Source organism: Entamoeba histolytica, genomic scaffold, assembly GCF_000208925.1.
Source record: "Entamoeba histolytica HM-1:IMSS scf_1104750517063 genomic scaffold, whole genome shotgun sequence".
Classification (NCBI taxonomy): Eukaryota; Evosea; order Mastigamoebida; family Endamoebidae; genus Entamoeba; species Entamoeba histolytica.
In genome coordinates, this window is record NW_001914864.1 from 134,277 (window position 1) to 161,808 (window position 27,532).

A 27,532-nucleotide genomic window follows, 5' to 3' on the forward strand; every position below is an offset into this window, starting at 1 on the left:
TTGAAATTATTCATTTTAGAGATGAAATAGAATTTCTACAAGATAAATAACTTGAAGTTTTTTCAATAATAAAATTTTTTAATTTTATTTTTTATAACATAAATTTGTTTTTTCTATGTATAAAAATGTAATATATAACAAAAAATAATTTATTTTAGAAAAGATTGAAAGTATTTGGATGAGCGGCATTGATGTTATATAAGGTGATGTCTACACCAAGTTCTGTTGCAAGGTCTATTCTTTTTTGAATGAATTCAATAGTTGGATACATAATTTCACATCCATTTTCCATGATAAATTTTTGTTCTTGACATTTATCTATCCATTCAGATTTCTTAACTTGAAGTAAATTATTATAGAAATAAGTAGAATTAACCATACTTCGTGGTTGATTTGGACAAAGCATTGTTCCTGAAAGGTCAATGGTGATTGATGTCTTTTTTGTTAAATCAACGTAGTTTGATGTATATTGTTCAACTAATCCTTTAATGTAATAAACAGGAGAAGTGCAATGTGAACCAATCATATTTCTATCATAATATTGAATGTCATCAAGAATAAATTCATCAACTAAATTCTTTAATGAAGTTATTTCACTAATTCCAATTGCTTGAGAATTTGGCTAGATATTATTAATCTTTTTATAACATTCATATTCTTAGTGTATTTATTAAACAAACAGGAATAATAGCAAATACTTGTTTCTGAATTTTATGTAATTCAATTCCTAATCTTCTTAATATCAGTCTAACATCACGAGTTGATCTTCCAGTGATAAAATATACATTTTCTAAATCTTCCATACATACACCATCTAATCCATATTTATTTATTGTTTCAATAACTGCTTCTGTCATTTCAAATGTCCAATTAACAATACTTGCAAAATTCCCAAACATAATATGTCCAATATTATGTGTAAAATTCTTTTTATATACCCATTCCCCTTCAATTTTAGGACTTCCTGATGGAAATGACTCAGCACTAAATCCTTTTCCAATGACTTGGTCAATTCTGTCTTTATGTTCAATAGCAATATTCATATCCTCATCACTTTCTATAATAGCAAATATCTTTCCTTTAAATTTTCTGGGTTGTTTTTCAATAGAATTAAAATCAGTAATAACTGCTGCAACACAATTTTCAATAAGTAATATTAAAACCCATATTACTACTGGTATTGTTTTTCTCATTTATCTTTATCTTTATTTTAGTTCTTTTCTTTTTTTGTTTCTTCTTTGTTTCATGAATCAAATTTATTATTATAATCATATCCTATCCTTCTATCTGTAAGTTTATCAGACTAATAACAATTATAAATTTAAAAAAAAATATCTTACCTTTGTTGTATTTTATATTTCTTAAAATATAACAAATAAAATAATAGCATTTAACAAAAAAAGGTTAGTAGTTTGAATTATTAAGGCTCTTCATATGCTTAATAAGATTTTTGATATTTCATTTCTATTATTTGAAGATAAAAAAACTCATAAAGATTATCAAAGAATTGAAACAAAAAACTTTTTCAATGTTTTATTTTTAAAAGATTTGAAATAACTCGTTGACATGTTCATTTTAATATAGAACTTATAAAAACAATTTGACTGATGCTTGTCTATTCATTACTTCAAGAAAACAGAATTTGGAAATATGGAGATAAACTATCTTATAAACAATTTTGTTTCTTTTATAATTGTTCTAACCAAATAATATGTCTAGAGAATTTATTTTTATTGAGTCTCTTATTGTTATGCTTTAGAATGAATATAGGATTTTATAAAATTACTAAAAGTAAGTATCTATTGTTGATGTTTAAATAAAAATATTATAACCATAACTAAAAGCATTATCTACACAAAAGAAATGAAGTTATTATTAAAAAAAAAAAGACTAACTGAATAAAAAAAAAGAATCTACATATATGATAAAAAAGATGATTAGAATAAAACATGAAAATATTAGAAATAAATATGTTAATTTAAATACATATTCTTCACAACTTATTTTATTGATGTTAACAAATATTGAGATTTAGTAGATAAGTCTTGTTTATTAAAAAGGTATCAGTTTAATGACAAATATTCACACTTATATATTAGTCAAATATTCAAGTTAAAAAGTAGTTAGAACTTATCATAAAATACGAAAAGAATCGAAAACAAATATTCTTATTGGAATTAAAACATTAACAAAACATGATAAGAAAATTGATACTATAAAAAACTCAATTTTCTATGAATAATTAAAGGTGACAACAAATATTATTATATGTCTTTGGTTCTTTCATCAATCAAACTGATGACCTTTTCTTTGAGTTATATAAAACAAACTCACAATGAAATGTTTTAAGAAATTTGGTCACAAGAATAAAAAATAAAGAAACAGATACCCTAAGGTATAACTCTTAGAAAGAATAAGATGCTTGCAAAAATCAAAATGAGTTGAGTTCTTCAAAAAAGATTTTTAATAACATAAGACAAAAACAAACGAAAAATATTAATTACTAATATATGACGTGGAAACAAAATAAGCAATAACATTGAAACAAAAACAGAAGAGAAAATAGAACAATTAAATATTATAAGATATTAAAGAAAAGTTTAACTTCTCAATATAAGGAACTAATACGAATATCGTGAAATTAAAACCCTCATTTCTATAAGAAATAAGCAAAGAAGAAGAAACTTCTTTTTTATCTTCGTTTTAATAAGACTAGAAGAACAGTTTAATATACTCAATGTCTACTCATAACAATGAGATTGAAATGATAACCCAAGATACAAATGTAAGTAATAATGAAACTTCACAAAACAAAAATGAAAATAGTAACAATGACGTCCAACAACATCCTTCAGTTACTATGACTGTATTAACTTCTTCAACTCCTCAGATTGAACCAAATAATGAAATTATTAGAAGTCCAGTAAAGACACCAGAAAGTAATTTACCAGTTAATGAAACAAGTGCATTAAAAAGTGATAAAAAATTATCTAATAATAATGCTATTGAAGATACTGTAGCAAAAAATTTTGAAGAATTACTTTATGAAGAAAAAGAATATCATAGAACTGCAAGTGGTCAGTCTAAAAGAACTAAAAAGACATGGGGAAAAATTGGAGTTACTTCTTTACAATTAGGATTTTCTCTTGTTGGTTCATTAATTGGTTCAGGAATTCTTTCTCTTGCTCAAACATGTTATAAAATGGGTATTGTTGGATATACTATTTGGATTATATTAACAATAATTTATTTTTGTCTTACATGGACTTATTTCAACAAAGCTATATATTTAACAGGAGCATCTACATTAGGTGAATTATTATCACTAATATTTGGTAATTTCTTTGCTATCATTGTTGATATTTGTAATACACTTTTTTTTATATGTGTACTTATGTGTGATCAAGTAATTGCTACTCAGTATATTTTTGGGATTGTACAAGAAACTACATCACGAGACCAATGGAATAATACATTAGATCAATGTTATGGTAACCCACAAAGAACTGCTGGGATAGCTTGTGGATGGCATTATATAATTCTTTATCTTGTTGCTGTTTGCTTAAACCTTCCATTAATTATTCCTAAATCAGTTAAATTTTTAAGCAAAATTTCAGTATTAACATTAGTTGCTGCAATTATTACAACAGCTAGTATAATTGTTAAATTAATTTATGCTGCTGCAACTGGAAAATCATCAAATGGAAGTGATGCTAACTTTCCAACCTTTGATGGAAAGTGGTGGCCACAAAGTTTTATGTCATTTTTTACTATGGCACCATTTATTTCAGCAAATTTCCAAGTTCATTCATGTTTACCCCCATTATATGTTGGAACAAGAGGATTATCTAAAAAGAATAAATTAGTAGCTTTACAAGGTGGAAGTTATTTTTCAATTATAACATGTTCATTGTTTTATTTACTTATTGCTGTATGTGGAGATTTAAGTTTTGATAAAGTATCATCTAATGTATTAAATGATTTTGCTAATTCTGGTCGTTCAGAAATAGATTGGGTTATTTTAATTTGTAGAGCTTTAATGACAGTTGTTGTTTGTATTGCATATCCAGTTATTATGTTTCCTACCTGTGCTGGTATATTAAGATATATTCCTAAACAATGGAAATTTATGACAATATGGAATGGAAGACTTTCTGTTTTAGTTATAAGAATTTGTTTGTTATGTTTAACAACCTTAGCTGCATCATTTATTACAAACATTGGAGTAATTTTTTCTATTGGAGCAGCTATATTTTCTATTTTTGTTGTTTATATTGGTCCAATGAGTATTATGATGTTATGGCCTAGAATGGAGAAATTAGGTGATCCAAATTTTAGAAAATTATCAGTGATTGAAAATGTATTGTATAATAGAAAAGTAGAAGGAAATCAAATGTTTACTTATAGAGATATTGAAACTGCTTTTGCTGAAAATGAGGCTCAAAAGAATGAAGGTATTGCTGATGTTGTTGTTACAATTAATACTAATGAAACTACTGGACAACAAGTAATTGAATTAAATGATGTTAAAGAACAAAAAGAACGACCAACAAATCAAAATAGTTATCAACTCGCTGTAACTATGGATGGTGATTCAGGTAATGAAGATTTATCTTATTTACAAAAACAATGGATTAAATTACCAGATGCACATATTCCATGGTATCGTTATTTATTATTTACAATTGCAATGGCTTGTTGTGTAGTATTATGTATTCTTTCAATTGTAGGGACAATTATTGAAACAGCTACATCTTCTTAGTTTTCTAATTTACTACTACTCTATACCTTAACTATTGTGTTTCATCAACCAAATTTTAAAAATACAGAATTTTTAAACCAAAATTTATAATTATCTCTTCTTTTTTTCTTTACAAATTCTCTAATATTTCTAAAGGAACTTCAATTTTTTGGAATGTTTTATCATATGTTAATGGAAGGTTTTCAATACATAATTCAGTTTTTATTTTTTCTACTAAAGTCTTATTTCTATAATGTGTTATTATTATTATACTATGAAAAAAAAATAAGAGATAAAACAAACAATGGTGGTTGAAGATGTTCAAGAATATACATAATTTCTTGATTTGATATGATTTTCAAGTTTAATCCTTGGAAATCACTTGGAGTTGAAATTAATGAAATGTCCATTAACATTAATGTACTTATCTCAGCAATCCTATAAAATTGTTGCTCATTTTCTTTACCAAATGATTCAACAGTCCATTCTTTGAACCTATCATTTTTCATTTTAAAATTAATTCCATCTTGAACAGTGAAACATTGATATCCTTTCATTATTTGTTGATAAATAAATCTGTCAACTGTTTCACAATATACTTGGATAAAATATGATATAACCCTTTCGCTTATACAATAATTTTTCATTACTCTAACACATTGAGAAAGCTTATCAAATCCTTCTATTCTCCTATTCAATTGTTAAAACCTTGTTATGAGAAACTCGAAAAGTAACAAACGGTTCAGTTTTTTCATCAAAGAATGAAATTAAGTTAGTAATATTTTCTACTGCAATCTCAAGTAATAACTCAATTTCATCATTAAGAAGTTCAATCATTGACGTCTCAAATTTTGCAATTTTCGGTTTTGTTTTTTCGTTAATAGAAGTTACATAATACTTAATATGAATTAATATAGAACATGTTGTTGCTATCCAATAAGCTATAGCATTGATTGATCTATTTGATACTTTTACAATAGCTTTCATTGCTGCTGTAACATTATTAAAAAAGTTATTTTCAATATCTATCCTAAAATTTCTTTCAACACACTTTGCTTTTAAAGCAGAGGCTGTTTCAGTTAATTGACCATCAAATTGATATTTAGTAGAAATTATTGAATTGATAATAAAATTACTTGTTTGAAATGGATCATTAATTGGGTCTATTTTAATTTCTTCTAACTGTGCCTTTAATTTGCCTTGTTCTTGTAACGACTGTGTAAGTTCTTTGGATAATGCGTCATAATCATCTTTTAATTTATAATATTTCATTGCAAAATCTTCTTCTAAACCAGCTTCCTTTCTAAATGCAACATCCCCATTGATTGATACTGTTCTATTTAATGTTCTTTTTCTTGGAGACATTGGGCATGGAGAATTAGTGAGTGATTGAGTCATTGTAACAGAATCACTATCACTCCAATCTGGCTCACTACCAGCTGAAGATGTTCTTTTTATTGTTTCCAGAGCATGATGTTCAATAACAAATCCTAAAATGTAATGTGTTCCTTCAAAAGGTAAAAATTCTTCTTTAGTTTCACAGTCAAGATACAAATTCAAATCAAGTTTCAAAGAAGCTTTTTCTTTTTCTCCTTTTGTGGTAACAACAAACAAGTCTATTTTAAGGATTTTTTCTTTTTTGTATTGATTTGTTTTAGAATCACGTTGTATTGTACAATCAAATCCAATCATGGTGTTATATTGGGCTATTGCTTTTTCTACTAAAACTCTCTTTAAGTTACCTGAATTTTTTGAATTTCCTCTTTTCCATTTGAGATAGATAACATGATTATTCATATCATCTAATTTTTTTAGTGTAGTAATTTTAACATCGAAATGGACTTTTTCAAGTAACAATGTTTTACGCATTGAGAAACGTTTACTATTTCTATTAGGTCTAGGTGACTCAACTTCCATTATAAATAATTGGATTAGTTTTCCTTTTTTTTAGACAAATTCTCAAAAAAAATTCTAAATTAGTTTTCATATTCTATTTAGTTTCATTATTTTTTTCTTTAACAAAAACTATGCTTTTTAATTTTTAATTTTTATTTATCTCTTCACTACTTCGTTCTTTTAAACCTATATTTTTATTATTCATACTTCTTCATACATTAGAATACACATACAGTAATTCCTATTTAAAAATCCTTTTTTTTTTAATTAATTCACTTTTCATAGCATCAATTATATCTATCTCATTTACTCACTTAATCAGAAATTTATACTCAGCAGTATTATTTTGTATAAACATTATTTCTAAAATTATTATTAAAACTATTATTTTTTTAATATTTGCATATAACTAATATTAATTCTTTTCTTGTTTAAAGTATTTCTTTGTTATAGTACGACTTGACTTATTTTCAAAATTATTCTTATTACGTCATTAATTAAAACTCTAAAAATATTTTAAAGATAATCAAATAAATCTTTATGACTTAAATTCGTCTATTTCATTCTTCTTTTTAAGTATGATATCTTTTTTGGTTATAATAAGACTAACATTGTTTGTGTTAACAAATACCTTATTTTTGTAATAAAAAGTATTATATTTTAATTCTGGTTCAATAAAAACTGATAAAATATGAGAATTAATCATTTATTCAATCCTAAATATTTTTTTCTTATTTCTTCAATAGAAACAGGAAGACTTTCTTGTCTAATTCTTTTTATTGTTTCATTAGTTTCATCTTTAAAGATTAACTTTTAGTCAAAATAACAAATTCCAATCAAACAAAAAAAAACAAAATAAACAAACATAGACTTGGTTCTTGTGTAGCAATAGATGCATGTAAATTATTATATATTAATGGATGTACTTCACTTTGATCAAACGATAAAAATAGTGAATTCTTTTTTTGGATATTCTCTTTAAACGTTATCAAAACGTTGTTTATTTTCCCTTTTCTTGAAATTGATGTTTTTACTTCAGGTATTTCAATAACAATAATATCTTCATCATTTCGATTCTTTTGAGATAAATAAGAGTTTAGAGGAGTTATTAATTCTTTTTCTGTACTACTAAAATAAGAACATGCCTCATTCTTAAAATTTTCTTGTTGAATTTGTACTTGACTTACTTGGACTTTACTAATCTCTTCATGTTCATCTTCTTCTTCATTGAAAACAAATGAGATTAATTGGTACATAATGTCTTCAATACTTTCCATAACTTTAATTACTGAAAATAAAATAGGATTTGGAAGAATTGGGTTATACTGACTTAAACAATCAGGTTGGTTGTATTTTCCAATATCAATTTTTTCATTTGACAATAATAAAGATCCACTCTTATTATTTAAAGAATATAAAGATGCACTAAACACAGTAAAACATAGAGGAAATTCTAATTCATCACTTCCAAAAAAGTGCATTTCAACACCTTCACTATTACATTGATGTCCTCTAATAACTGCAGTAATGTTATTGGTTTGTAAAAATTCATTAATGGCTTTATACCCAAAATAATATGAACAATTTCTTTCATTATTTGGTAAAAATGTAATGGTATCATAATGCTTTTTAAATCCTGGTTGTTCTTCAAACCTTTTTTCACTAATAGGATCACCCCATAATAAGTCACAAAAAAGACCTTCAAGAGGTGGTTCATGAAAACGATCAATAGAATTGATTTGATTAATAGTTGTCATGTCTGGAGATATTCCACCATGACAGCAAAAGAAATCACCTATATCACGGTGAACAACACATACCAATGGAAGAGAGTCAAATAATGAACAAAACTGATAATAGAGAGTTAACGAGTATTTCATTTTACACTCAGCCATAAACCCCATTGATCGAGTCATATTTCTACTTTCATGATTACCTCTTAGCATTATCACATGAGAAGGATTATTTACCTTCATACTCAACAATGTTATTAGTACTTCACATGACATTGTTCCTCTATCAACATAATCTCCTAAATAAATTGATGTTGAGTATCGACCTTCCCAAAAAGGGTCATTCATTTGTGTAATTAAGTCAAAGTATTGTCCATGGTAATCTCCAAATATAAGTACATTGTCATATACATGAATTACATTTTCTTCTAATCCAAAATAACTTTCACTTTCTTCAATTAGTCTTGAAACATCTTCTTCTTCAATAATTCCTCCATGCATAAAGTGACGTTGAAGTGCCTCAGTATCATACAACCCTGCTGGTGTTTTTGGAAGTGAGATGATATAGTTCATATTTACTGTCTCAAGCTGAAAAAATTGTTTTTAGATTTTATTTTCTTTTTATCACGCTCATTTTTGAGTAAATTTTCAATTTCAGTCAATTTTTTCTCTATAAAATCTAACTCTATCTAACTACATGATTAATTTATGCAATATATCACATTTTTATAAAACAAAGAACAATTCATATCCATTAATAATTTTATGTTATATACTGTTTTATTAACCACCTTACATAACATCAGGATTTTTTAAATTATTAAAACAATTATAAGTCAGTAGAACTAAACAAAATTAAATATCTATTGTGACACATTTATTTAGGTGTTTGTTGAAAGTGAAGTTTATACTCAAAGAATTTTCAATAAAACTATTTACAATTATAATCTCATAATTTCTAACCTAAAAAATATTGATTCGTCTAGATTTTATTTCAATTTATAAGTATATTTCATAGATGTTTATAATATTTAACGCTAATTAATTGTTATAGTAGTATTAAATTAAATAATTTACAAAAAATTGGATTATTTTTAATGAACATTAAACGAACATTAAAAGGATTATTATAGTGTTATTTTCAAAGAAAGATAAATTTATCGGTGGTTTAAAATCCAACAACAAATAATAATCTACTTTTTATATAAAGAAAAATCTATTTTTGTTAAAATTTATCAATGTCAGTCTATTTTGTTATTTTTCCAATAATTTTAAAAATAAATTATTTTTATTAAATTCTATTTTTATTATTTTAAAAATACTATTCCTATATTTATTAATTATCTAATTCTTTTTGCTAACTAGACAACTAGCCTAGCATATTAATCTAATGCTTTTTATTCTTTTAATCGAAAACAATATTTTTGTTATGATTGTATTATTTATTTTGTTAATAATTTTAAACAAAAACTATGAGATTCAAACTTAATGATTATTTTAACTCAAAACTTGTTGATATACAACTACAATGATTAATAAAAACTTAAATAATATTCAAAAACAATTTAATTGAAATATAAAAATTATATATAATTATTGAATGGTTATATGTTATATTCTTGACTTAGAAATATTATACAATTTTTTGTATTGAGATGTTTGAATAAATTATTCTCATATTTAGAATATACTAAAACTAAACTCACTTGTTAATTTTAAGAATTAAAATGAAAAAATTCTTAAAATGAACTAAGTTCATAGAACCAAATCATAAAATAATATTCAAGCTTTTATTTAAATATAGTCCTTCACACAACATTATTAGGTTTTATATATTTAATTACCTTATACACTTGAATTAAACAACTATCCATTAAATAACAATTATGATTATGATATAAATAAACTGTATGATTACAGAACTAATGTTATTTCTTTTTTTATTAAAAGGATAAAATGAAACATAGAAGACAATGTTGAGTTTATGGCATTGTTAAAAACAATAAATACAAATAAAATTTGAAATATTAGAATGAAGTTCAAAATGATAAATATAATTTGTTAAATGAAAGTTTTAAAGAAATGGCTGAGCATATTATTAATATTGTTAGGTGTTAATAATATGAATAAATTAAACGTTAAAGATATATAAATCTTGTTATAGACAAGACAAAAAAAGAATAATAAAAAATAAAAAAAAATTGGAATGAGTCAAGCAATGATTCTAAGATTAGGAAGTGCTTGGTTGATAATATTCATAACATCAATAGTGAATGTTGGAATATCTTTAACAACAAGAGCACGCAATGAATTACTTCCAGTGATACCAAACAATTCATTGTTTCCAAACGTACAATCTTTCAAAGCAATAATATCCAAACGAGTTAAGCTGTTTAAAGAACTTACAAAAACAAGGGAATTAGATGATGGGATTGAATTTAAAATAAGTTCATTTAAATGAGGTAAATGACAAAGATCACACAAACAAAAGTCATTACAATTTTCAATATTAAGTCTCATGATTGATTGAGGAGTTTTTTCTAAATTCTTTAAACAAGGTATTGTATTGAATGAAAGACAAAGAAGAGAATGCAAAGAAGAAAGAATAGATAAATCGAATTCTTTAATCATTCCAATTGAAAGAGAAAGAAGGGAAAGAGTAGAAAGTGATTGAAGAATAGAAAGTTGGTCAAATGGAATTTTAGTTAATTCAAGTGAAGTTAAAACACTACATTTATTCAAAAATTCAAGTGATTTGATTTTAAGACATTGAGAAATAGTTAATGAACGTAAAGACTCCAATTCAAAAGAATTTAATGCGACATTAGAAATATTAGGACATGAAGTAACACTTAAACTTTTAACTACACACATAGAATTAATAAGAGGCAATACCTTATCTAATTGAGAAGTGTTTCTCCAAAAAGTCATAGAATCTATTTCACCAGAACAATGTTTAGAAATTTTTTCTATTGGTTCAAAAGATTTAAATGCTTCAAAGTCATGATTAAATGATGAAATTGATAATTTAAAAATAGATGGCATCTTTAGATAAGTAGCTAAATCTAATGGTGAAGTAATTGGTGATTTAACACGTAAAAATACTGTTTTTAAATGACGTAATTTCGTTAGAAATATTAACTTAGGAGCATTGGAAATATTAACTTCAAGAAGATCTAAAATATGAAGATTTTTAATACTAGTTAATTCACTTAAAGAATTTAATTGTTTAATTGAATCAGCAACAATCTTCATTGAAGTTAAACCAAGTAATACAGAAAGAGAATTGAAAGGATTAATTCCATTATTATCTTCAGTAATTTTAACAATACTTTGAGCTCCAAAATTAATTGTTAATGACTGAAGTGATTGAAGTTTAGTAATAATTGGAATAATACGAGGAATTAAACGAATATGTAGTGATTGAAGATGTTGTAATGATGTTAAATATAATAATGAAGGATCAGTTGGAGGAAAAGAATATTGAAGTTTAGTTAAAGAAGTTTGTAGTCCAAGTAATTGATTAATATGTTTAAATTCAGCCATTGTATTACATTCAATTCCATTTAAAATTAATTTCTTTAAATTATATTTTTGTATTAATTTAGTAACTTGAAATGATTTATAATTTCCTAATAAAATTAATTCATTACAACTATTAGGTAATGTTTCATTTTCATAACCTCCATAAATTGTTAAAGTATTAACTTTTTTCATTTTAATCATTGTTTTATTAATTATCATCATATCTCCTTTTTCTTCAATAAGTTTTTGATATCTTTTATTAATTGCAATAAAAGAAAGATAATATTGTGGTGGTAAATATCTAAATATTGTTTGAACACTACTGTCGTCAATCATTCTTTTAATTCTTGTTAAGTTCCATTTAACTTTTTTACTTTAATAGAACTTATAATTGATAAAAACGTTAATAAGTGCAAAAAAAAAACTTTATTTATCTTTAATTTCTATTCATAAAATGAAAAATAGAAACTTTAAAAACTTAACAAAATAAAACCTCCTTCTTTTTCTTTCAATTATCTTTTGTTCTTAAATGAACTTAATAAGAGATGGTTTATAGAATGATGGTTGTTCAAATCCAAGAAGATTAATATAAGTAGCAGTAACATTAGCTAATCCTGGATGTTCTACTGACTCATCAATAACATATTCTCCTTTATAATCATAATCTCTAATGAACAAATTAACTGGATTGCATGTATGTGAAGTCATAGGCTTTCCAAGTTTATCAAGCATAGTTTCTACATTACCATGATCAGCTGTAACTAATAAAATTCCTTTTTGTTTTCTAACTTCTTCATCAAGTCTTTTCAAACATTCATCACAAGTTAAAACAGCTTTAACTCCAGATTGAATATTTCCAGTATGTCCTACCATATCTGGATTAGCAAAGTTAACTCTTAAATATTTATATTCTTTACTTTCAAGAACTTCAATCAATCTATCACAAACTTCTTTAGCTTTCATTTCTGGATGACTTTCTGTAAGATCATTTGGAAGAGATTTAATTTGTTCATATTTTTCTAATTTATCATCAAAGTATCCTGATTTATTTCCATTCCAGAAATATGTTACATGTCCATATTTATGTGTTTCTGCAATTGCAAAACATTTGACTCCACTCTTAACTAAATATTCACTTGATACTCCTTTAATGTCTGGTGGTGCACATAAATATTGTGGTGGAACATGATTATCTGAATCATATTCAAGAAGTCCTGCATATCTAAGTTTTGGTGTATAAACTCTATCAAATGCTTTAAATTCCTCTCCTTGATAAAATGCTTTACTAATTTCAATTGCTCTATCTCCTCTGAAATTGAAATTAATAACAGCATCTCCATCAACCATTTTTCCAATTGGTTTTCCTTCTTGATCAACAATAACAAATGCTGGATTAAATTGATCAAGTTTTTCTGGGAATAATTTTCTTGCTAATTCAACTGCTTCTTTTGCTGAATGATAATATCCTGTATATTCTGGTGTAATATCTCCTTCTGGTACAATTCCTCTAACATGTGCTTTCCATCCTCTTTCAACCATACTCCAATCAGCTTCATATCTATCCATAGTCATATGCATTCTTCCTCCTCCAGATGCTATTTTTGCATCAATACCAGCTGCTTGAAGTTGAGCTAATTTCTTTTCTAATTTATCAATGTACATTAATCCTGAATCTGGGGCTACATCTCTTCCATCTAATAATGGATGAACTCTAATTTTCTTTCCTCCACATTTAACTACTCCATCCATCATTTGGAATAATTGTGTAGTATTTGAATGTACATTTCCATCACTTAAAAGTCCAATAAAATGAACAGTTTTTCCTTCTTTAACTGCTGCTCCAACAACATTTTTCCAATTCTCTGTTTCAAAGAATTTTCCTGATTCAATACTTTCTTCAACTAATTTGGTTCCTTGTGAATAAATTTGTCCTGCTCCAAGTGCATTATGTCCTACTTCTGAATTTCCCATATCAGCTTCTGTTGGAAGTCCTACATATGGTCCATTAGCTTTAATTATTGTATGAAGATGTTGTTCTTTAGCTTCTGCAAGGAGTTTATTATAATATGGTGGATTAGCTAATGTAACACAATTTCCTGGTCCTTCTTTATCAATTCCAAATCCATCAAGAATACAAACAACAACTGGTCCTTGTCTTGGTTGTAATTTTGTATTTGGTTTAAGTCCTTCCATTTTCTTAGATGTTATATTTTGAAGTTAAAGTTCTTTTTATTTAAATACTATTTGATGACATGGCAAGGGTTTGTTAGTGTTTTTCCATATTTTATATTCATCTCTTCTAAATTTTATCATCTTGACGTATGAATCGCCACGACTTTATTTTCGTGTATTTGAAAAAAAGAACTTTTTTCTTTGACAAATGAGTTGGCACCAATTGTTCTTTTGTTACCAAAACTTTTTTTGTTTTAATCCTTAAAATAAACAAATTATATTTTTTATAATAATTTAATTAGATATTTAATTTATTGATTTTTGTTTTTTTAATTTTTAAAAAAGAATGAAAAAAACTTTCATTATTTTTAACAATGATTGATAATCCCAAATTTTTCAACTCAGGCAATAGCAAGACATTCTTTTTTAAAAATAGTATAAACCAAAAAGATAATCAATCAGTTAAAACTTTTATTATTTAGGTTTATTGATAAATTGTGTTAATATTTTAAATCCAAATTGTTCAAGTAGTTATTACAGTTTATTTATTATTTTGTAAAGAATAAATTATCAAAAGAATAATTATTTGAAATTGAAATTAAAAAATCATTAATGATTAAATAAAAAAAAACGATTAATAAGTGAAAAAAAATAAAAGGGAATTGAATTTATAATGATACAACAAAAATCTAGTCACATGAATAACATTATACATACTGTTAATTTGGAATATAAAGTATAAAGAAAAGATATTAAATAAGAAGGATAAAAAATATTTAAATAAAACCAAAAATGTCTAAAATTCCAAAAATTACAAATTGTTTTAATTTTATTATTAATATAATTGAAATTCATTAAAATATCATCTTATTTTATGATAATTCAATAAAAAGTTCAAATTTTACTTTCATTTAGTTAATATTATAGCTTTAAATATTATAATTAATTTTATAATATCATCATCTCTATAAATCGGTTTATGTGATTAATTCAACTTATAAAATATGATTAATTTGATTAAATTCTTTCAAAAGACTTTTTAGTTTACTATTCTAATTTTAATTATTAACTAAAAAAACTAAAATTTTGTTTCAATTTTCAAATAGAACTAAAAATTTTTCTTTATAATGAGCATAATTAACCACAGAGAAAATGAAGAGATAAAAGAAGAGAAGACATCTTCTGTTGGAAAGAATAGTAATGAACAAAGTAGTCAAATTAAAGAAGAACAACCAATGGCTGTTGATTCAAATAAAATAAAAATTGAAACTATTCCTGTTATTGATGATTCATTGAAAAAAAGAAGAAATATTAAGTTATTAGATAAAGTGACATTTGTAATGTCATTTGGTATTGTTTTATTAACAGAATATATTATGTTACGAAGAGCAGAATTAATACCAATTTTATATTTAATGTTATTAATTCCATTAGTAATAGCTAGATTTCTTGTTTACAGAATGTCTAAATGGCAATTCTTTTTATTAGACTTTTGTTATTATACCAATGCAGGAGTAATTACAACATTAATATCTATTTATTGTTTTAATACTGTATCACCATTATTTGAAATTATGTTTGTTAATTGTGCTGGACCTTTATTAATGGCAATTATTTTATGGACAAACAGCTTTGTTTTCCATGACCTTACGAAATTAACTTCTATTGTTATTCACTTCTTCCCTAATTTAGTTCTTTACTACCTTCGTTGGAAAAGTTCATTCCCAATTCCAGACCATCTTACTTTTCTTACTGGTTTTGTTTATCCATTAATCTTTTATATCTCTTGGCAAGTTATTTATGTCATTATCACAGAAGTAATTTATAAGGACAAAATTTATAACGGTGGTTATATGACTTCTCTTCGTTGGTTATGTCAAATTAAACCACACATGCTTCATCAATTTGTTACAAAAAAATTAGGATTATTTAAAGACTCTCCTTTGAATGTCATGGTTTGGACTCAATTAGCTTATACTATAATAACTTATATCCCTGTCTTTTTGTTCTACAATTATAGATGGTTACATAGAACATGGATGATCTTCGTGTTGTTATGGGCTTCATACAATGGTGCTAACTTTTATTTAGAAATCTTTACTAAGAAATATGACGCTTATTTACAACGCTTTTCACCAGAAAAAGATCGAGATACACCAAAGTAGAAGAAGTATTTTATTGAATTGTTTGACTCTTAATTCTTGTGGTTTGTTTTTTCTTTTATCAGAGAAGAAAGAAAAGGAATGTTGTTATTAGTCATCCAATATGAAGAGATGTTTATTATTTTCTATTTGAATCTAAGGGATTTCGATGGTAATTTGTTTTAACTACTTCTTACTTGAACAAAATAAAACTTTTAAATTCATTGTTCCTACTAATATTGTGTTAATACTTCTACATCCTCTGTAAGACAAACTTTTGTTTGAATCATTGAGCTATTTATTTCACTAAAAAATACTGTTTTTTATTACAACATTATTGTTATTATGTGAGTATGAGAAAATGAATAAAACTTATTAAATTCTTTTCAAATAAATCAAAAAGAGTTACTGAACTAGCCAATGCAAACTTTGTTTATACAACTTACCTTCTTTAAGAATATAGCTATAGTTATAGAAAACATTTAAGAAGAATGATTTTATAAAGTCTAAAAAGGTGATTTAATGTACTTAATATCAACAACAAGAATGAAACAAATTGACAATATTATCTTCATCTAGTATCAACTCTTCCAAATATTCTCTATTTATTCAATAAAGTTATTATTAATACAAATCCAACAGCTTGATGCGATGATCCAAATAAAATTAATGAATTAAAAATATTGTGCATTTGTGGTATATGGCTTAATCCACTGAAATAACTAAATTCAAAGTAATTATTACAATGCTTATAACTGATAAAATACTTTCAGTACATATATAAAAATATAATAGTCTATTATACTGGTAGTACATCCTACATACAACCAAAACATAAAGTTGGAATAATTTTATAACATAGTACCTTTCTATTTTTTATCAATACAAATATATTATTGTTCTTATATATTGTTTATATTTAAGTAATAATCAATTATAACTTCATTTCTTGATATGATGAATTGAAATTATACTATCAAAAAAACTCCCTTGTAATTGGTTTAAATTCTTAAGTTTTGATGTATTTCCATTCTCCTCTTATTTTTTATCTTTGTACGATACAAAATAACTTATGACAATATTCATCAATCAAGAATTTATATATTAATTTGGTCAACGTCTTACTTCAAAAATAAGAAAAATAAATATTTTGTATGCTCAGAAGAAAGGATATGAAGAATAAAATACATGTTCATTTGTTTAATAGTATGTTTTTTTGGTAGTAATTAAAATTCAATCGTAATATTCTGAAAGTCAATAATAAGAGATAGTTTTCTTTCAAAGATAAACCAAAAAGTTATTTATTAAAATACAATTTGAATGGAAGTTAAATAACATCCTTATCTGAAACCAAAAAATAAATCACAAATCAGTGAGATTTTAAAAATTATATAAAATGCAATTCATTACTTTATGGATGAAACAAATTGATTCTCCAACTATACAACTCTTCTATTTCATCACTAATATCAAAAAGACAGTTAATAAAAAATGGTATATTTAAGTCGAGACTTTTACAAAAAAAGACTTTTTACTGAGAAGTAAAACCATTATTGAATAACAACTTTTTTCAAACAGAAAGAAACAACCCTATTGTTACTTGCTATTGACAGTATATTCACTAAATGGGTCAAGTCATAACGAAACAATTTGGATATATTCAACATCATCAATCTATTAATAAGTTCAAAATTTCGGTGATAAATATAGAAAATGTTCTATAAATAAAGTAAAGAAACAAAAGAATGTAAAAGACATGTAAATTAACTAAAGAAACTCTTGTTAGAAACAGGAAGTTGAATTACTTTCAGAACAGACCGTTGTAAAACAAAAAATAAATCAATAAAAGTCAAGGCAAATTGGCAGAAAAAGAGGAAAGAGGGTTTAAGAGATATATGGAATTGAGATATTTTCATAGTCTATAATGAAATTTATTAATAGAAAATGAAGAAGAATCTATGAAAGAAAGTTTGAGTAGTTGGCATTAGTCTAAAACTATAAAAGAAGGTAGCGTAGCAATTTAAACTGAAAGATAGAAGAACTTATTTCACTCAAAAAGAAAAAAAATGAGTCGTGGCTCTAATACTAAGCCAACATTAACTGAAATCAAAAGAGAATCAAAGTCATTTGAAGCCCTTCAACAAGGGATGTTATTTGCACTTCTTAGTAACTATGGGTATGGATTTCGATTAAAACGACCAGAACGTATGGCTAAAAAGACACTCCAATATCTTACAATTAATGAAGTATATTACAATGGACTTCCTTTACGATTTGGATATTCTATTGAAGATTTTTGTGAAAGACAATATCAAATGGAACAACGAACAGAAATGACAATGAGCCAATTAAAAGTAGTTAAAAGAAGAAAAGATTTGAATAGAACTGCTATTTCTTTTAGTTGGTTAATTCAACTTGCTGAACAAAATGGAATTTCTTTTGGAAAAAGAAAAACTAAACAAGCAAAGAAAACAGTTCAATTAGAAAAAATAAAAGCAGTTGTATTACCAAATAACTCAGGATCTTATTCTAGGGAACAGATTAATAAAATTGGTAAAGCAGTACAAAAACACATTTGTAGTTTATTTGATAAAAAAGAAAAATTACTTACTATTACTGCTTATCATCAATTCTTTATTGATACTCTTAATTCAAACGTTCAACAACCAACTACAACTACATCTGTTGGTTCATCAAAAACACAAAACATTCAGGAATCTTTTAATACTAAACCTGATTCTTTTGTTCTTAAGTTAGACTATGATCCTATCTACCAAGATACTTCTTTTGTCTATACTTACGATTATTAAATTTGTTATTAAAAACAAATTATTAGTTGTAATTTTTGTTAAATTAACTTTTTTCTATTTTTTATTTAAATAAACTCAAATTAGGATTTATAATAACAAAATAATAAAGAGAAAAAAGTGTTTTATCCAGTTTTGTTAAGAGTTTATACTTGTACTATTTTAAAGAATAAATCAATTCAAGTCATAATATTGTCTTTGTCATTAAAATAAATTAATCTGCTTTAATAACCATTTGCACAAAGAACTGTGTGATGTGTCTTACATTCTTATAATGTCAATTAAATGAAAAGGTGAATAAATAAATCACTAAAAATTATGTTTTAATAAAGTCATATTTTATTATTATTCTAGTTGATTTTTATGGTTTTGTTTTTTAACATCTTTTGTTATTCTTTTACTGGAATATACTACATGTTCAAAATTTAATTGGTTTATATTTACTTTTTACTTCCTCATTTGGTAATCATTTCATTGTATGCAAGACATTTATGAAGATTGGTAGTGTAAAAAAAGAGCTATAACACTTAATGGTTGAAAAATAATAACCTCGGACAAGAAAATTAAAGTAAAATTCATTTAAGCAATATCATGATATTCAGACCCTTTCTTCTTTCTCGTAACAAAGAAAACAATAATAGCAACACCAATAATAATTAACAAGAGAAGAAGAATACCACAAATGACTCCACCAATAATATAATAGATGGTATTACTTTTTTCGTCACTACTATCATTAGAACCAGCACTTGAAGTAGTAGAACTATTTGAATTATTTGAACCATCAGAATTATTTGAATTTGAAGAATTATTTGAACCATCAGAATTATTTGAATTTGAAGAATTATTTGAACCATCAGAATTATTTGAATTTGAAGAATCATCAGAATTATTTGAATTTGAAGAGTCATCAGAATAACTTGAATCATCTGGTGATTTAATACATTGACCTTTGGCGTTAGGAGCAAATCCAGTTATATTCTTTGGAATATATTGTTTAATGTTTTCATCAAAAACTTTCTCTTCACTTAAATAAGCACATTCATAACACATATCATCTCCAACAGGAATAACACAAATAACTGGTCCACACCAATTTCCTTGTGGCTTAGATCCATCAATACAAACCTCACACTTATCTTTGTTGTTTGGACAAGACTTACAAAAGGCATCACTACATTTCTTATTATCTTTGTCACATAAGTCAGATTCACCATAGCATTGAGAAGTACATTCACTGGAACATTTACCACAAGTAAAGTCTTCTTTCATAAAATAACCAGATTTGCATGATACACAAACAACGTCTTTAGTTTCGTTATTTATTTGTTTTGTTAAATAACTTTCACACCCTTCTATCTTTTCTATGCATGCAATTGGGTTATTTGAATCAAGAACAAATCCAAAAGAACATTGGACACATTCTCCGATTTCATTCCAAGAAGAACAATTTAAAGATTTATATGTACAATAGGTGTTAGTGGCAACAGTCTCAAATATACACCAGTGATTATCTTTAGAGCATACTTCTTTAGAAGTAGCTTCTTCATTGCAATAGTAATTGATTACTAATATAATTAGTTATTTCAAATATCTGATAAAATAACTTGAAAATAATAGAAAAACAAACAATAACATTGGTTGTCTTCTCCCAATTCATATCCTTCTAAACATTCTTGACAGGTGTTATTATTTCCTCTTTTACACCCAATTGGATTTTGAATGCATTGACCTTCCTCTAAATGATAATTGAATAAACATTCAACACAAACTCCAATAGAACTTTGAACTTTACATCCTTCCATTTTATAATTTTCATCAGAAACGCAAAGTTTCTTTTCTGTATCAAAAACATATCCAATATAACATTGTTTACATCCTTTAAGTTCATTATTTTCAATACTGTAAAAAGCACAATTCTCAATAGTAGCATCTATAAGTTATCAATACTTATTCTGATTTAAATAATTAATTTTAATAACAAACTGACACATTCATTTCCATTATTAATTAAATAATATCCTCCAAAACATGTTAGGCAAGTTGGATTCCCTGTTTCTGTAGTTTTATATTCCATACAATGTTCAATTGGTTGAGCACATGTTCCATTAACAACACCATAAGATGGTTTACATTTTATACATCTATTACATGAACCATCAAAAAGAATACAATAAGGATTAGTTTCACACTTAGTACATTTACCATTTTCTAAAAAGAACCCATCATTACAAGTACTGCAAGATCCATCATCAGTAGAATAACGAGTACAATTATCATTTCCTTCTATTTATTGGTTAGTCCAACTTCTTCATTTAAAGTGGTAATATTACTATAAAACAAACCAACACAACTCTTTGTTGTATTATCCCATTGATACCCCTCGTTACAAATTTCACAATAACCAGCCATAGTATTATAACAATTCTTTCCTTTAGGAGCTTTAATTGTAAATAATATATTTCTATGTTATTTTAACATAGAGAAAAAAAAACAAACATGAACATGTCCCATTATTTTCTAAGATGTATTGGTCAATACAATAAAAACAAACATCAGGACTATCATAGCTACATCCACTACAATAAGCACTTGTACATCTTACATCAGAATAACCAAGACAACAAGAAATGAAAGCAATCAATAATACCATCATTTTATTTTCTTATTACTATTATTTTCTAGATTAATATATAATTTCTTATTGACCTAATTCTTGATTTTTCATTTATAATAATTCACTTTTTCTTAAAAATATACAGTATTTTATCTTCTTCATTCTTTGAATTTTATGATTTGGTTAATTATGAAATAATTTATTTCAAACCTTTAAATAATTTTTTGAAATTTCATTATAAAGAGTAAATTTTCTGTGGAATTTTCTATAATTAAAAAGAATTTCTAATTGTGTTTAGAAAAGTAATGAGACATTCAATTGTTCTGAACTAACTTCTTACATAACCCTATTTTAGCATTGGACTAAACACAAACAATCATTGGATTATGAAGAATGTTATGTCTGGTTATATCCTATCATAAAATATATTTTATAAAAAGATAGTCAAATACCACCTCTTGACTCTTTATTTATTATTCCATTTATTGAAATTACTACTCGATTTATTTTGACATCTTTCAACTTTTCTATTTTCATTAGCCTATTCTTTAATTCTTTAATCTTATTTCTTTTCTTCATTTACACTCAATTAATATTGTGATCAACCCACATTAGTCATATCAAATATTAAACTGGTTTTATTCTTTTTATCTAATATATTTATGTCTGGTATTTTGTGGTATTGTCATTCACTTTTAGGCATTATTTGTTTGTTCCATATCATAGTGATGTCTTTATATTTGAACATTGTTTCATATGGAGGTTTTTTATATTGTTTATTTCCTGTGTATTTTCTTATTAATCAATATTATAATGCCAATATTGTCATGTTTTTCTATTTGTGATTTATTATGATAAATACAAGATAGTAGAATGTGTTCTACTGTAGTTATCTTGTCTTTACAAAGTGTGTAGTATTTCAATCTTTCATTTTTCATTATTTTTGATTTTCTATACCCACAAAATATTGCTCCATCTTGCATTTTAGTTAATTGAAGAAATGCATTCTTTTTAATATTGATGGACTTCCATGCTTTCACTGTAGTAGTTTTATCTACTCATTTTAACTCAAACCATCTTCTGAAGTGTCCACTTATTTGATGACACTTCCATTTTTTGATGTATTTATCAATAATTTTTTTATTTCTACTACTACTTCTTTTTCTTTTTTTCTTTTCTATCCCTTCATTTATTATTTCTTCTCTTTTTGTTTCTGGGATTTTATGAATTAATGTTTTTTAATTCTATTCCATATTCATTTCTTACTGTACGATCTATCTATTATGTTATTTCATATTTCACTTTCTCTGGTACAGTAGTACATCACTGTTCTAATTATTTCATTAACATATTCGTCCCTTATATTTATTAATCCTTCACCCATTTCTTCTAGAGGGATAAGAACAAAAAGAAAAATGAATAATATAAAAAAAGATACTACTAAGAAAATATAAGCAATATTAAAAATATTAAATTATAATCTATCTTATTTTTAATTCCACAAGAAAAATCATAAAAAAGGCATTACAAAACAAAAATCACTGAATGAACTATTTAAATAAAAATTTAAAAAAAGTCAAGGAATTAAAAACAAAAGATTAAAGAGAAAAAAAGAACTACTTAAAATTAAATTAAAATAACATGTTCAATTCACGTCGTAAAATATTATGTGAAGATCATCGAAATAGTGGTAAACAATGTGTCGCAGTAGAAGATCATAAAAATGGACAATACTATTGTAAATATTGTCAAAGAGTTTTAGATAAAGTTTTAGATGAAGGTCAAGAATGGAGAAGTTTTGATGGGAATGATGAACGTTGTAGAGTTACATTTTCTGGAACATTACAAGATACCTCAACAATGCTTAAAGGTTGTACTGCTTCATCTCAACAAATTAATGCACAAAATATGAAAGTAAGTGGATATAGAAGAGACTTTATTGATGCATTTAAAAAACTTCAGCTTGATAATAGTCAAGTTGAACATGCAATGAAAGTATTACAAGAATTAATGACAGAACATGCGAATGAATTTAAAGGAAGAATGAAAAAGAAAAATGTTGAAGGAATTGTGTTAATGGTATGTCAAGAAGAAGGTATTCATATGACATTAAGAGATATTGTCCATCAACTTGGATGGGAAATGAAAAGTGCTACTAAAAGTTATAAACAATTAAGAATGTTATTAGGTAAGAAAAGCACAAATAACCTTGAGTCTTTCATTTCTAAATACACTAACGCAGTTGGTGTTGGTAAATATACTTACAAATGTCAAGTTATTGCTGAAGATGCTCAAAAATTCCTTGAAGGAAAAAAACCAAATACTGTTGCTGCTGTTGTAATTTGTTTTGTATGCGAAATTGAAAAATGTTTAACACAAGAATTAGAAATAAAAATTGCATCTGCTTGTGATGTTTCAGTTCAAAATATGAAACAAGTCTATAAATTGATGTTAGAAAAGAAAGAATTATTTGAATCAATTTTAGAAAAGGCATGAGAGTTATTATTTATTGCTTTGTTTTCTTTCTTGTCTGTTATTAAATAAATAAGAAGAACTAAAAAATAATTATTAAATACAGATATTTTTCTTTATTAACAAATAGAATTAAATTAATTCTTTTTAACATAAAGAATTTATTATTATTGTTTAAAACATAATAAAAAAAAAGAAATGAAAAACATTAAAAGAATTTTAAATTGAATTTAGTTAATGAATTGCATAACAACAATTCTCTTAACACCAAACTCAATAGGATAATTAGTATCATTTAAATAAATATCATCAATATCATTATAAACTAATGATAGTTTTCTAAAGAAAGATTCATCTTTTCCAGGTTTATAACAAGCAAAACCAAAATCACTATTACCTAACCAAGAAAGAATATCATCATTATCTCTTAATAAAATACCACACTTTACATTATCTTTAACAAAGAATTGTTTTCCAGTTTCAAATTGTTCACGTTTTAAAGAGAAAATAAAATGATTATTATCATAATTATACTCTCCAATTTTTGTTATTCCAAGAGGAGAATAATAACCAAATACATTATCTTTTTTATCTATATAAATAATTCCAATATTCTGTTTATTAAGAATGCATTTATTAAATGTTTCATTTTGTATTCCATCTTTATCTGAATCAAAAATTATAGTATGACTCTTATGTCCTGTCCATTCTTGAATATATTTTAAATTAAATGACGTTCCTGATACTTCTACAATATGTTTACAAGTTGATTTAAATATTCTTTTAGGTAAATATCCTTCAGGTAATTCTTGTTTCATTTCTCTAATTTCTTTTTTCTTTTGGATAAATGTTTGGTCATCAACTGTTCCTTCAGTTGCATCAACGATTCTTTCTACAACATAATTTAAACATTCTTTCATTTCAAGTGAATCTTCAAATTCTTTATTTAAATTTTCTTTTAAATTTTGGAAAGCTAACGCCATTTCTGTTAATTGTTTTCTTACTTCTTGCATTGCAACTTCTTTTGAATCAATTAATGTTTTAATTTCATTATACATTTGAGTTAAGTCTTCAACTGGATGATCTTTCGATACTTCTTCTTGATACTTACAAAAATCAAATTTTGTGTCTATCTCTTTAAATGTCTCTTTTTCACATTCTTCTAATGCACTATCAAATTCTTTCAATATTTCTGTTTGCTTTTTAAATGCAGTTGTTTGAATGAACTTCTCCATAATGAATAAATTTAGTTAAACAAAACTTTAAATTTATTTCTTTGTTTTTTTTTGTTCATTTAATTTCAATTAAAAGTACTATTTTATTTAAATTTCCATTCAATATTCAACTTATTTCTAGTGAACTTCAACTTTTTGAAAAAACTTTTCATTTTTAATGATATATTCCACGTATTATAAACTTCATTAAATTTTTTAATAAACAAAATTAGTAAAAAATTTTAATTAATAAACAAATCAACAATTGAATTTTCTTCATATTGAGAAATAATTATTTCAGTTTCTTCAATATACTTTATTTCTACCATACTATTTATTTCCAACACAATTTCATTGGAAGGTTCTTCTTAAAAAATTATCAAAAAAAAAAAATAAATGAATAAAATTTTTGAGATATAAAACAATATTATTATCTTTATTTTGTTTGATGTCGTTTTGAATGTTTAATTAATTGTTCTTTCTTTTTCTTTGGCATTTTATGTTTTAGTTTTTCTCTTCTTTCAATTTTATATTGCTTCTTGTGTTCTTTTCTTAATTTTTTTTCTTCTTCTTTATCAACTTTCTTTTCTTCTTTTAACTTTTTCACATACTCTTTATATTCTTCGCTGTTCATTTCATCTTCATCTTCAGAAGTATCAATACTTTCATCACTTAGTTCTTTGTTAGTTTGTTCTTCTTGTTTTTTTAATTCTTCTGCTTCTTTAGCAAGTTGTATTTCTCTAAGATCAACCAATTTCTCTGCTTCTCTCATTTCTTCTTCAAGTTGATCTTTGTATAATTCTTTTTGTTTTTTACTCATTTTTTTCATTCGTTTTCTTTGAATTTCTTCTTTTTCTGAATCAGAAGCAGAATCATCATTTACAGTAATTTGTAATGGTGCAAGTTTAACATGATTTGGAATTGCATTTGGCATAAACAAAACACCAGTCATTTTCTTTGGTTGAAAAACATCACGAATTGGTTCATTTAAATCATGTAAAGAACTTGGAATAAAAGAATTTAAAAAGACCTCATCATTTGGATCCCAATTAGTTCTGAAATGCTCTTTAATAATACTTTCAATTTTATTTTCTTTGATTGAAGCATTTGTTATAGTATAAAACAGTTCTTTAGGAGATAATGTATGTATTCCAATCTTATTAAAATATGTTGAAATATTAACACAATCCATCCTCAAAAAATCATTTGCTTGAGGATGTGATAATTCAATGGATTGTCCTACATCAATTACATATACTTTATTCTTCCACCAAAGAAGATTATATTCACTTAAATCTGCATGAACCATATTACAGTCATGATAAAGTTGATGCATCATCCATACAACTTGTCTGTATGCTTCATTTTTTTCATCATCATTTAATCCTGCATCTTTAAGTCTTGGTGCAGCACATCCATCATGACCAAGAAATTCCATAATTAAAACATTATTTTTAACTATAACAACTTTAGGAGATGGAATTCCTGCTGTATTTATTCGTTTTAAATTTCTCATTTCTTTTTCTGCCCACATTTTAACCATTTTTCTTGGATTTGATTTACAAAATCCTTTTCTATATCTATAATCTCCTGTAACATATCGTTCTCTATCTTTAAATATTAATATTGATGTTTTAAATATTTTTACTGCTAATTCAAATTCTTGTCCAAATGCATGATATACATTAGCCTCTTTACCTGTTGACACTGTACCATGTAATTCTTTTATTATTCCATTTTTAATAAATTTCGATAATACTACACGTGTACGATGATCAAGTACTTGGTCATTTGTTGCTCTGTCTGATCGGTCTTTTATTCTAGTGGATGCATCTGGAATATAATTTTCATATTGTTCCATTATGGATTATAACAGACTGATTGATTATTTTTAAGCTCATTAAAAAAGTAAAAGGGTTGTTTTCTTTAATCAAAAAAATAATTCTATTTCACACCCCAATCTCCTATAATACAATTAAAAGACTAAAGATATCAACCCTAAAATTTCTCTTTCTCTTTTGTTTTTAGAACTTTTGTTCTAAATAACAAACAAAATAGAGATGAATGAAGAAAAACCAAAGAAGGTTGTTATTGTTAATGGAGTGATTTATGACCAAAATGAAATTGAACAAACCCAATCCCAAAACATTTTACTTGAAGAGACTAATAAAATTTATTGTGGAAATTTTACAGTTAATATTTATGTATTGTATA

At 25.2% G+C, this 27,532-nt stretch overlaps 11 protein-coding genes across 11 annotated transcripts, besides 2 other annotated features; 4 read left to right on the forward strand and 7 right to left on the reverse strand.

Moving 5' to 3' along the window:
• Positions 1–154: 154 nt before the first annotated feature.
• On the reverse strand, positions 155–1,193 carry EHI_050890 (uncharacterized protein; the record flags this gene model as incomplete). The annotated part of the gene is made up of 2 exons (XM_651531.2): positions 155–622; positions 681–1,193. 2 exons carry the CDS (start codon positions 1,191–1,193, stop codon positions 155–157), a joined length of 981 nt encoding a protein of 326 aa, XP_656623.2.
• Positions 1,194–2,737: 1,544 nt separating this feature from the next.
• EHI_050900 (N-system amino acid transporter 1, putative) lies at positions 2,738–4,832 on the forward strand (the record flags this gene model as incomplete). Its single annotated transcript, XM_649086.2, has 1 exon — positions 2,738–4,832. One exon carries the CDS (start codon positions 2,738–2,740, stop codon positions 4,760–4,762), a length of 2,025 nt encoding a protein of 674 aa, XP_654178.1. The 3' UTR covers positions 4,763–4,832.
• Positions 4,833–4,871: 39 nt separating this feature from the next.
• EHI_050910 (uncharacterized protein) lies at positions 4,872–6,658 on the reverse strand (the record flags this gene model as incomplete). The annotated part of the gene is made up of 3 exons (XM_649087.1): positions 4,872–4,989; positions 5,045–5,431; positions 5,481–6,658. 3 exons carry the CDS (start codon positions 6,656–6,658, stop codon positions 4,872–4,874), a joined length of 1,683 nt encoding a protein of 560 aa, XP_654179.1.
• Positions 6,659–7,339: 681 nt separating this feature from the next.
• EHI_050920 (calcineurin catalytic subunit A, putative) lies at positions 7,340–8,943 on the reverse strand (the record flags this gene model as incomplete). The annotated part of the gene is made up of 2 exons (XM_649088.2): positions 7,340–7,434; positions 7,503–8,943. 2 exons carry the CDS (start codon positions 8,941–8,943, stop codon positions 7,340–7,342), a joined length of 1,536 nt encoding a protein of 511 aa, XP_654180.2.
• Positions 8,944–10,581: 1,638 nt separating this feature from the next.
• Positions 10,582–12,231, reverse strand: EHI_050930 (uncharacterized protein; the record flags this gene model as incomplete). Its single annotated transcript, XM_643938.2, has 1 exon — positions 10,582–12,231. One exon carries the CDS (start codon positions 12,229–12,231, stop codon positions 10,582–10,584), a length of 1,650 nt encoding a protein of 549 aa, XP_649030.2.
• Positions 12,232–12,375: 144 nt separating this feature from the next.
• EHI_050940 lies at positions 12,376–14,088 on the reverse strand (the record flags this gene model as incomplete). The annotated part of the gene is made up of 1 exon (XM_649090.2): positions 12,376–14,088. The coding sequence occupies one exon, from the start codon at positions 14,086–14,088 to the stop codon at positions 12,421–12,423; it is 1,668 nt and encodes a 555-aa protein (XP_654182.1). The 3' UTR covers positions 12,376–12,420.
• A 1,106-nt stretch (positions 14,089–15,194) lies between these two features.
• Positions 15,195–16,263, forward strand: EHI_050950 (uncharacterized protein; the record flags this gene model as incomplete). Its single annotated transcript, XM_644885.2, has 1 exon — positions 15,195–16,263. One exon carries the CDS (start codon positions 15,195–15,197, stop codon positions 16,230–16,232), a length of 1,038 nt encoding a protein of 345 aa, XP_649977.2. The 3' UTR covers positions 16,233–16,263.
• Positions 16,264–18,268: 2,005 nt separating this feature from the next.
• EHI_050960 (uncharacterized protein) lies at positions 18,269–19,058 on the forward strand. The gene has a single exon (XM_644880.2). It carries the CDS (start codon positions 18,275–18,277, stop codon positions 19,016–19,018), a length of 744 nt encoding a protein of 247 aa, XP_649972.1. The 5' UTR covers positions 18,269–18,274; the 3' UTR covers positions 19,019–19,058.
• A 536-nt stretch (positions 19,059–19,594) lies between these two features.
• On the reverse strand, positions 19,595–21,671 carry EHI_050970 (CXXC-rich protein; the record flags this gene model as incomplete). Its single annotated transcript, XM_646009.2, has 5 exons — positions 19,595–20,583; positions 20,646–20,948; positions 21,002–21,301; positions 21,361–21,456; positions 21,515–21,671. The coding sequence occupies 5 exons, from the start codon at positions 21,669–21,671 to the stop codon at positions 19,595–19,597; spliced, it is 1,845 nt and encodes a 614-aa protein (XP_651101.2).
• Positions 21,672–22,095: 424 nt separating this feature from the next.
• Positions 22,096–23,032: a repeat region.
• A 241-nt stretch (positions 23,033–23,273) lies between these two features.
• EHI_050980 (uncharacterized protein) lies at positions 23,274–24,128 on the forward strand (the record flags this gene model as incomplete). The annotated part of the gene is made up of 1 exon (XM_646010.1): positions 23,274–24,128. One exon carries the CDS (start codon positions 23,274–23,276, stop codon positions 24,126–24,128), a length of 855 nt encoding a protein of 284 aa, XP_651102.1.
• A 1,424-nt stretch (positions 24,129–25,552) lies between these two features.
• Positions 25,553–25,688: a repeat region.
• Positions 25,689–25,754: 66 nt separating this feature from the next.
• On the reverse strand, positions 25,755–27,179 carry EHI_050990 (RIO1 family protein; the record flags this gene model as incomplete). The annotated part of the gene is made up of 1 exon (XM_646012.1): positions 25,755–27,179. The coding sequence occupies one exon, from the start codon at positions 27,177–27,179 to the stop codon at positions 25,755–25,757; it is 1,425 nt and encodes a 474-aa protein (XP_651104.1).
• Between the last annotated feature and the right edge of the window lie 353 nt (positions 27,180–27,532).

Coding starts and splice junctions, on each gene's coding strand:
- EHI_050960 (XM_644880.2), top strand. CDS start 18,275: ATGAGTCGTGGCTCTAATACTAAGCCAACATTAACTGAAATCAAAAGA.